At 44.0% G+C, this 10,782-nt stretch overlaps 1 protein-coding gene across 1 annotated transcript; it reads right to left on the bottom strand.

Annotated features, from left to right (window-relative positions):
- Window positions 1-652: 652 nt before the first annotated feature.
- On the bottom strand, window positions 653-10,710 carry mob3a (MOB kinase activator 3A). Its single transcript, XM_085136913.1, has 4 exons — window positions 10,532-10,710; window positions 9,041-9,620; window positions 7,794-7,996; window positions 653-6,678 (listed from the first exon to the last, which is right to left on the bottom strand). The coding sequence occupies exons 2-4, from the start codon at window positions 9,456-9,458 to the stop codon at window positions 6,649-6,651; spliced, it is 651 nt and encodes a 216-aa protein (XP_084993039.1). The 5' UTR covers window positions 9,459-9,620; window positions 10,532-10,710; the 3' UTR covers window positions 653-6,648.
- Window positions 10,711-10,782: the final 72 nt, after the last annotated feature.

Genomic DNA, 10,782 nt, shown 5'->3' with positions numbered 1-10,782 from the left:
TAGAGAGTTAAGAAAAAAAGAGCACCGTACACGAATTGGTATTGAACCAGTCAGGTCTGTTTTGTTTAGGAGGGGGTAGGGCCCCGAGGCGGGACTTACTGAAGAACAAAACGAAAAAAATACACGCACGTAGTCACAGTCAGCACGTCCCACCGCTGTTTTGATGGAAGAGGATGTCGATGGAGGCCGGGAGAGATAGTGCAACGTGCAGCAAACCAGATCTGCGAGTTTACACCGTCCCGATCACCTCATCTGTTTATGCTGCTGCCGCTGTACGTCAAAGGCACACTTTAATTATTAACTCGACTTAAAAACAGAGCCAGCCTTGTGTTTTTTGTGAATACATAAATAAGCAGTGAAAGTTACCGGCACTGCCCCATGTTTGTTTGCGTCAAAAACTCTCTAGTCTACAATTATAATGACTTCACTCTCACACCAAGGGATGAATGACCACGGACAGGGTTTTCATCGAAAACCTCGGTCTTAGTCACGGCACCCAGCTCCCTCTCAGAGACTGGGCCGGGGCCATGCCCTCAGCTTCTGCGGCATATCACTGTGGCGCATGGTCTCGTGCAATGTTGCACGATACAACCAGAACGGGACCACAATGTACTTAACTATGAGCTGTACTACGCACTGGATACAGACAGCCTTATTTTTGTTGTTGTTGCTGCTGGCTAAACTGCACTACGGTTTAACTAGAACAATGTAGGGTTTTTAAAAGACAAATATCTGTTGAGGAGTGTACTGAAGTATTCCTGAATACACTTTATTTATTTAACTGCATACAACAAGAAATCATGTCAAATTTTGATCAGTCCAAACCGTATAGTTTTTACTTTTTTGGGATATTTGGTAGCTTTTGGAATAGCTAAGCCATCAACATTTCTTCATATCCTATGATGCCAGAAACCGAACATTTCCAGCTGAACCTTTGACCTTTTGTGAGAGTACATGCACGCTTTGCCGCCTGATGTAGAAGCTGTTTCGACGGGGGTGGGGACAATGTGTCGTGGTTGTGATAATGAAAGAAATCCAAAGATCCTGATGACGCACGAAATATGTGTGATATCTCAGCCCATCTGCTAATTGTGAGATGCCACAGCAGTGTTGCCTTAGATGTGATATGCTCATATGGAGGCAGGTATTTAGACAAGTTCAGTCAAGTGGTTTCTCATAATCAGAGAAACTTATTTCCACGTATTCTCACAATACAGTATGTAATAACTGCACACCAGCTTACTAAGTGATGCTACGTATTATGCTAGAAGTGCTCAGGTCTTGCTGCACTATAAGCACATCGTCCAACAAACCTTTCCCTTGCTCCTTTTTCCTACTGCATATAATCCCTGGTTTGGAGTTCCACTTGAGTATTCATGTACTGGGTGTCTTAAAACCATGTAAGGGTTGTTCCAGGAGTCGACTGCCTTGTAACTGGATGCTTTGTGTCTCTCCTTCTCCTTCTACCTCCTTTCACCTTCTACCCCCAAAACACAAGCCCAATAGTAGCAAACATTACGTAACGCGTTGGCCGATGACGGGAGCACATGGTGTAGTCGCAGGGTTTATTTGGAAAACAAGATCGCACTTCCAAGTTCACAGGGTGTACGGGGTGGGTCTGTGTCACTACAGCTCAAAAGAGGGAGGGACGGGGCCACGATACGTGCCTACAGGTGACAGCAGCTCTTTCTGACGTAAAAGCAGCTCAATCTGGAGATTATCCCGGGTTGTTTAATTTGATACGTGATTTAACGGAGGCGTGTCTCTGTTGTTTTGCACTGCAGTAGCCTTGTAATGTGCGGAGATAAAGCTGTGGATCAATCAGTGTTTTGTTTTGTTCCAGAAATGTGCATTATTGCCCAATTATAACACGTTCTCGTGACGTTCTCACGTTCTTAGTGACACCTTTATGGAGCTACTCAACAACAGTAAGGATGGAAAGCAAGCAAATATCCTCCAAACTCTTCTCATCAAAGCCCACGCTTATATGACTGCAACAGCAAAAGGAAAATACAAAGTGGTGAAGGTCTTGGATCAAATCCAGTCTGATGCCTGTCTGTGCGTAGTTTGAACACTTTTACGGTGCCTGCGTGGGTTCCCTCCGGGTACTCTGGCTTCCTCCCACAGTCCAGACACCAGCAAGGTTAACTGGTTATTATCAATTGGCCATAGGAGTGAGTTTCTATGTGTGCGGTGACAGATTGGTGACCGGAATCCGGAGTGTGACCTGCTTTTTACTTGTGACAGTTGGGCCAAACGGCGACCCTGAATTGGATAAGTGGAAGAAAATGGATGGAGACAGGCCTGGTGAGAGGCCCGCGGGTACAGAGCAGCAGGTTCTGTTGCAGAAACATTTCTGTGCTGTTTGTGCACCATATTTGTCCACATACATGAAAAGCCAGTCGTACCTGCAAGTGTTTTCACATAATGCACGTCCAGCACGTATCAATACAACCCCCAAAGGCCAACAAGATCAGGGAGCTAAACACAGTCAGCAGTCTTGTACTAATTTGAACATTTCTTAGATGCTTTTCCTAAGCAGGGAGGTCGCAGCACCCCAGAGTGCTCCCTTTTCCAAGCAACTTTGACTGAGCAATCTTCTTAGAAGGAGACAGCCACAAGTTGGGAAATGGATGTGCATGGGGCAGAAAGAGAAAGACGGCGCACTAGGCCAATCAAATTGTTCCAGTACCCAGAAATCCCTCTCCGATTTGCCAAAAAATGTTGCAACACAGACTGTTTCGCTCCAGCCTCGTTCCATTTGTACACTAGGGAACCCTTTTGTGTTCTTTCTGTGCTTGCACTTTGTGCTTGTTACATAACCATGTGTAACAAAGGGTATTGATATGAATCAGGTTTTTAATGTTTTGATTCAGACAGGGAGAGGCTGAAATGTAAGATCTGACCTATCAGCCTGGGCACTAGAGCTTGTGTCACTTCTTAGTTTCTAAATAACTTGCAACAACTAAGCAGTAGTTGTTGTTTTTATCTGTTCTCTGCCCTCACCATACAGCCCTTTCACTTAAATCAAATGTTCTAGCAGTACTTATTAAAAAACATTTGTGCAAAGCGTAGGTGTAAGACATGCTGGAACAGGCATGGCTTCCGCTTTTTAATAACTATAAATCTACTGTCATTATGCAAGAATTAGGGAGAATTGCAGTGTACAGATGTGCCTTTGCATGTCCACAGCAGAAAGGGAAATGGGTCTTTGCTGTGGACAGGGAAAAACACCCAACTCGCCAGGGACTTTTGAACAGTTCCAGCAATAATGATCCACGAGGGTTTGGACTTTCAGGAAGAAATGCGTTCTGGTTGTTGAGTTTAGTGGCAGAGTGAAACATGTCCCACACAGAGGGCCCAGAAGGACATCAGAGTGCTTCCAGACTAGTCCATACCAGTCTTATTTCCAAACCTCGAGCTCAAGTAACCAGAAGCTGAATCTGCCCAAATTTTGGCCTCATTTAAATACGTCATTATCTTACTGGAATCTTATCTTACTCCACCTCCAATGTCCTAAAATTATCGCCACTTTTCATCTATAAAAGCTGCACGACCGCATGATGCAACCGAGTCATGTGCCGCAAAACCGTTAAGGGTGTGTCCTCAGTCCGCCACTTACTGACTCACATTACATCCCAGCCCGTTTTTGATTGTATGTAAATAACCACACTGTACCATGAAAACAACAGACGGGCAACTGCTGAGCACAGAGTCGGACAGGCTTCTGTCTGATTGGCTGGAGCTTGTTCTTGGCCTGTAGCCAGCGCTTCCCTTCACTGTGCCGATCGCAGAGCCCCTCGAGTCTGTCTGGTACATTCCAAAGGAGAAAAACACGCCAGTGAGGGCGGGAGAGAGAAGGAAGGAGGGAGGGGAAGAGCGCAAGGCGGGTACATCTCATCTCACACGTAACAGGCGTAAAGCGTGCTGAGAGAGCGCAGCCCAGCGTTCAGAGGAACTGACTCCACTGCGAGAGGAGGGACACTCCTGTAAGAGGATCAGGTTGCAGGAGGCAATGAGGTCATTCCAGTGGGTGAATTAACCGTGGCACATTGTTACATCATGTTTGTTTCTTATCAAAATTCATATTTATCGTATATGTAAAAATGTATTTGTCCAGCTTGATGGAAGGAGGTGACAATGGGTTCATTTTAGCGCTTTATATGAAGATGAATATGCAGTTTTTGTGCATTAAAAATGAATCAATAGTTTCATACAGGAGTGCAGCTAGTGATTGTTTCCTTTATAGATTCACCTTCTTCATTCTGATTTGTAAAAATTCATAAAATACTGACGCATGTCAAATCCCCAAAGCCAGCTTTGTCCAAAGGAGGATTTTTAAAGCTACATTAAAACCGTTGGAAGAAACTGAAACCATCCTTCAACTGTGCAAAGCTGAAACCGTGGAATATTTTCACACGAACAACAGCTGAAGGTTGAGCAGGTTATTTACCAATGGGGAGGTCGGCAGTTAAGAGAAGTCATAAAAAGCACCTAAAGGCATAAAACACAGCGCTGAATGGGTGAACGGGGCTGTAGCCTTAAATGCTCTGAGTGCTCAGTAAGATAAAACTCAGGGCGATAAAACAAACGAGTGGACCATTGAAATGGTTTTCAGAATCATTTTTTACTAATTATTTTAGCTGTACATTTATAAATGCTTTGTAGCTTAACTTATCAGAAAGTAATAATTTACAAGCTTCACATATTTTCTTTCCAAAATTCCTAATTGTAAAGGAACCACAGACTAGCACATATATGAGTCAGCTCGTACTTTCTAAAGGAGGAAAGTCTTCAGTTATTAATGATGTGAATCAATAGCAACCATAGACTGTCCTTACTATTTGTGTGCATGGATATATGTAATGGTAACTAGATGTAGTGAAGTACAATGTTTCTTTCTGACTATGGAATTAGACCTTTAAAGACATTGTGTTAAAAAATAGTTACTATGTTGCCTAAATTGTCCAACAACATACAGCGTTTTGTTACAAGTTACTTTTTTTTTGCTTGACTGCAATGTTGAGGTCTCTTTATTAAATAGACATATTCAGTCTTTGAATGACTTACTCTTCAAGCACCAAAAAAGGAAAAAAGAAGTTGAAGATGTCATTCTAAATTTGTGGCCGTGACTTTTTTGTTTGTTTCCAGAAAGCCTCGTGGATGAAATCATTCTTTTTGTCCTGTGTGTAACTGCGGTGCGGTGAGGTTTGACTCACAGAAGCTCTGAGCTTTGCCGAGTTTTTGTTTACATTTATTACAGACAGTGCGAACAGGAAGTGCTATTATTTTGAAATTCAAGGAATTAACCTGTTTGGTGTTTTGCCTGTAAACTGCAGTTAGAGAGTGGGTGTAACAGTGAACTGTAATTTTCCACTTTATGTCATAACGCAGTGCTGAAAGCTGTGTGTGTGCGTGTGCAACAGTATCAGATATGAGCTTTGCAAAGACTGATGTTACACTGATATACTATATAAGTGCACCTAAAGGGGCCATTCTGAACGATGGCTTGCATGATTTGCCTTGAATAAGATGAGTAATGGTTTATTATGACTAACTGCTCCCCTGCAGCAGTAACGAGAGAGACTGTGTGACTATTTATATAACCCCGCCCATAAGCGCTGATAACTTCCACCAACTCCAACCACTGATGTTGTTGTTCGGGACTATTGTTGGCTCAGTCACATTAAGCAGCGTTCATCCAAAAACAAACCCTCTCTGTGTTCGTCACAGTACAGTGTGGCCTGTTTCTTACATAACCAGCTTAGCCAAATCATTCACCCGAATCAGGTCTTTCCCCCCCTTCTTGACTCAAAGTGGGACATTGAGCAGATTTCATAAGAGTACAGCAGCAACCACAGGATAGAGCTCAGGGAGACGGGGAGGTTTAGGAGTCTGACGCCTCCTGGTGGACATTAGTGAACACAGCCTGTTCATCATGTTTTTCCACTTGTGTTTGTCATGTGAGGTTCAAGTCTCGTGTGACCTTCAGCTGCCAGGAGTATCTGCAATAAACACCTGCAGGTTTGACATCTGAGAACCCGGCCCGATGGCTCCCAGCCCAGCGTGTAAGATAACAGCCTTGATGTCTGAGTCACCATTACAGTATCTAGCCTGTCTGCACATATGAGTTTTAACCAATAAAAATTAATGACTTTAAATGGATCCAGTTCAGTAAAATACTGTTTATTTCCTCCGTTCCCCTCAGTTTAATCTTAAGTTTTTATGACTTAAAAAAAGGCTGCAGCCCATTATCATCAGCATCAGAAAGAGTTGAGAATCACTTTAATGTAAGAACATACTGAGATTTACAGGTGAAAAGAAAGAAACCGTACTAATTTTAGATCATTTGGAACAGAAAAGAAAAGAGGAAGCATCCTGGAATGATTCAGATAAAAAAAAAAAAGAGACATTAACACAAACATAGACCTCTTAATACTGTGCTCTGATAAAATGTCTGAAAACTGTTCAGAAGGAGCAGGACGCCCTGGCGCAACAGGCTTCCTGGTTAAACCTACAGTATGCAGCTAAAATAGATTACAGTACTTAAATATAAAAATAGACTCTGGATTTGATTGCTCGTTTTCCGTTCTCCAATGCAGTCTTCGAGATGGACGGATGCATCCATTCGCCGTGTCCGCAGGTCCCTCAGTGGCACATCCGAGAGGTCATCTCTTTCTGTGGCAGACACACAAACAGCACACAGCTGAGCGAACCTTTCCAAAGCCAATCCCTCACTGATCACATGACAGCACACTGCTGTGGGCAACATACAGGTGGGAAACAAAGTGAGCAGTCCAAGCTTCATGGTCAAAACACACCTGACAGAGTGAGCACTCATCTTTGACAGTTAACAGTAAAATAAATTTGGGTTTCAGAATAATAGAAAGACAAAAAAAAAATCTGTTTTAAAACAAACACAAACTGCAAAGACTCATTTTTTAGAAGTCCTGCATTTCTCTGGTGTGCTCATACATGGGTCTTAACTATTGTAGTTTTCCACTCATCGCATTAAGCTGCAGCAATCTGCAGCTTGTACACAGGACATTTTGTTGCAGCCTCAAAACCAGTGACCTAAATCCCTGGGCCACTGAGGCATCACATGACTGCAGTTTTCATTAGCTATACTAAACAAAGGATACAGTTTACCCACAGCTTCATTTTTAAACTCACATCTTCTCATCTATAGCTATCAAGTTATGCATCACCCATTAAGCAACATCATGCTGAAATACAGAGAAGCCACAAAGGTTTTTGGGGAAGTTTAGAAACAGTCTTGCACTTACACGATTTGACCACTAGGGGTGCCAATTCTAATTCCCTAAATCAAACGATATGCTAGACTGGTGTGATAATGTAGTAATCGGGCTCTTTGTTGTACTTCTCAAAAGATAATTTAAAGGAAATGTGATAGTCTGTTTACCTGGGTTGCCAAACATGAGGCCCGGGGCCAGAAACGGCCAGTCAAATGCTCCAATATGGCCCGCTAGTCCTATACATTTATTTCTGACAATTTAAGCCCTAAAAGTCATGCTTACAATTTTCTTTCATTCCTTTTCACTTATTACAATAGAAAAACTTTATCGAGTGGAAAAACTGATTTGTGCCGTTAAGCTTACAGGAGGGAGTTTCGCCGCTCCGATTAGCCTCACATCTCCGCTGTACACTGCTCTAAAATGCAGCTTTGTGTCACAGCAACCTTCAAATGCACCATCTCGGTGTTTTAACATGGGCTGATTATTACACAAGCGTGCACACACACACACACACAGAGCTCAATGTCATCTGCTCACCAGGGGCTCCAGCTCTTTGTGGTCCGTGAGGTTGAACTCAGTGACAAAGTAATAGAAATGCTTGTAGCAGGTGTTGACGTGAGCCTCTGCCCCCATCTGGCTCACGCGGTCAAAGTGGTGGATGTAGACGTGCACGAACACCCGGAACAGACGCGACAAAATCTTCTTAGCCACCTGCATGAATGTCTTAGGGAAGGGAGTACCTGGGAGTCAAGCAGATGGGAGACAGAGCGAGAAGGCTGCGGTCAGTCTGCGGTGACCTTTTATTTGCTCCGGAGTAAACAGACACGTTTGAAATTACTGATGCATTTAATTAAAAGTGAGGCTGGTTTTTCTACATTAACCTTTCCCCATCTTCTCCCCCTCAGGCCTGGACACCAGCCGCCGATCGGCAGCAGACGCGGCCGGTGTCACAATCGGACACGATCGGAAAATCGACAGGGCTCGGTGTGCCGAATAATCTCCCGACCCGCGCTTAATTCAGCACATCGTTTTGCTTTGACTAATTAAATAATGTTTTAGGAACGTGTTGCAGAGGATGGCTGCGTCAGAGGTCATTTCTATTCATAGCCTTACTGTCCATCCTGTGACCCATTTCTAAATCCACTGGCTGGCATGTTTCTGCAGTCAGTCAGTCAGCTGCTGAGCCACAGCACAGGGCGCACAAACACACTCTGAGATAATAGAAACCCACAAATTCCACTGCAGCAGATTAACTGTGATGTTAGCGATGCTCAGCGCTGAAGGCAATCTGACATATGTGGCCTTGCGGACGCTGAAAAACAGGCTTCACATTTCAGATGTGAATCGTACGCATCTCATTTCAATTTCCCTCTGTACTTATCACGCGTTAATCATTTAAGTGGCTTTTCTCTGCTTTCCGAATGATTATTAAAATGAAATAGAGGTTACTCATTAAAGCCATTCAGTTCATAAAAGTAAAGATATATTAAAGCATCAGCTCCCCACTTCCTGCTGTGTGACCCTTCCTGTGGTGCCAACACCCATGCAGGGAGCCACTGGGTTAAAACACCAACAGGAGAAAAATTTGAAATCTGAACAAAAGTCATAAGTTTACCAAATAAAACTTTGGTAACCATATGGAAGCGTGGCCACGGTCTGTCTGTGAATGGGCTGGTCGCTTGGTTTGCCTCATGAGATGACGTGACAGACTTGAACCAGCTGCTGAGACGCCGTACGGGACAGTTTCTTCAATTTTCAAACTCGTGGCTTATTTCAACACTTACCGACGTTGGTGGGGAAGATGTTCTCGTTGTTGATCTGTACCTCGATCCAGTCCATGAGCAGGCTCATGTATTTGGGAGCCGACAGGGCGGTCGGCTTCTTGTACTTGTGCTCGTCTGCCCAGCGGTATTCGTATTTGGGCCCGCCCGACATGACCGGGCAGGTTTGATCGGTGCACGAGTCACTGATGGTGCCGTAGATGAGGTTGATGCGGTTGAAGAAGTCGACCACGTGGACGGCCACCCAATCGTTGAGGTCCTCGCCGTGGGGCAGCTGCACAGCCAGCTTCAGGTCCAGGCCGGCGTTCAGGGACGCCTGGGCCTTCTTGTGCAGCTCGAAGCGCTGCGTCCCGGGCTCAAACTTGCGCTTGGGCCGGAATGTCCTATCTTTGTTGAAGACTTGTTTCAGGGCCATGGACATGGTCGCATGTGGGGGCGGCAGACGATCTGTTCGAACGCTTCAGGTGAATTATTTACCGTCGAAATGGAAGCAGACAAGGTTGTGTGAACACCCAGTGTGGGTTTTTTTTTTGGTTATAGATTGTCGTGTTTTTATTTGGACTGAGTCTCTGACTCTGCGGTCCTGTGTACGATAAAAGGAGAAAAAGAAAAGGGCAGAATTTGGTTAATATATGCACATTTACATTGAAATGTCTACTTCCTGTCAAACCTGATTGCCAGGATGTGTATGTAATAATTAAAATCTAGGGTTGCAAACAACATGTTTGTTTGTTAAATTAGTGTCAAAAATGCCAAACAACAGTGAGATTTGGATTTTTCCAGTCATGAATCATATGTTAGATGCATACTAGGTTGATATAAAACTGTTAAACCGGAAAAGAAATGGAAGTCGTGCGAGAAATTTTACGCACGAGAGCAACACAACTAAATAATTTGGCTGTAATCAGAATAAAATGCCCAGTTGCCCGACATAATTGATCTGAGACCACACTGCAGCACTGGCTGAACCAGAGGCTGTCTGCAAACGACAAGCCTCGGCAAAAAGAGATTAACCTTAAAAGATGAAACATGGTGTCTGAGTGAGTCGTTTCCTATTTCATACACCAATTCCGCCGTGAAATCAAGAATATGCCGAATGACAATAAAACCAAGTCAAACCGCGTGTTGCCAACGTAAATCGACATTGTCGTGTTTATTTACGCCTCCATCTATATATCAGGTCCACACTGCTCGTTGTCTGGAGGGCTTTGTGTCGTTTTTAAGCACATTTACAGGATAAAAGTCAGAGATTCAACAACGGGGCACATGACGGCGGTGCGAAGTTTATTCGTGACGTGACGCTAGCTAACTCGGCCGGACTTGTTGCTCCATAAAACAGCAAATATAAAACCCGCTAAAAACACACGACAAACCCGGATCCTTCACACGCTATCGTAAACGAGGGGAAAAGCCGCCTAAGGGCAGCAGTTAACTCGGGCGGCTCTTCGCAGGGTGACGAAACGATACAGTTGAAAGCCACTTTCCCGAACTTACTTGTTCCGCCTTCCTGTTTCCTTCGACCTTTTATCGAGAAATATCTGGTCGCTGATCGATAGCTTTATGTCGACACCGCAGACGGGCTACATTATGGACACACGGTGCGATACATGTCGTAGAATTAGTAATAACGACACGAACATGTCACTTTGATAAAGAAACTAATGTCTGACTCCTCCCTGTGAAACGAAAAGTACACCAGCGCTAAGCTAGCGGCTTTAGCGGTGACTTCCGGATTCAGGATTTTC

The sequence above is a fragment of the Neolamprologus multifasciatus genome, chromosome 17, assembly GCF_963576455.1.
Source record: "Neolamprologus multifasciatus chromosome 17, fNeoMul1.2, whole genome shotgun sequence".
NCBI lineage: Eukaryota > Metazoa > Chordata > Actinopteri > Cichliformes > Cichlidae > Neolamprologus > Neolamprologus multifasciatus.
This window is presented reverse-complemented; position numbering and strand designations above follow the sequence as displayed.

What these genes read in the sequence shown, in the direction of transcription:
- mob3a (XM_085136913.1), bottom strand. Translation starts at nt 9,458, where the DNA reads ATGTCCATGGCCCTGAAACAAGTCTTCAACAAAGATAGGACATTCCGG. An exon ending in CATCTTCCCCACCAACGTCG is followed by an intron (nt 7,997 to 9,040) that starts GTAAGTGTTGAA and finishes CTTGACTCCCAG; the next exon opens with GTACTCCCTTCCCTAAGACA. An exon ending in ACAAAGAGCTGGAGCCCCTG is followed by an intron (nt 6,679 to 7,793) that starts GTGAGCAGATGA and finishes TGTCTGCCACAG; the next exon opens with AAAGAGATGACCTCTCGGAT.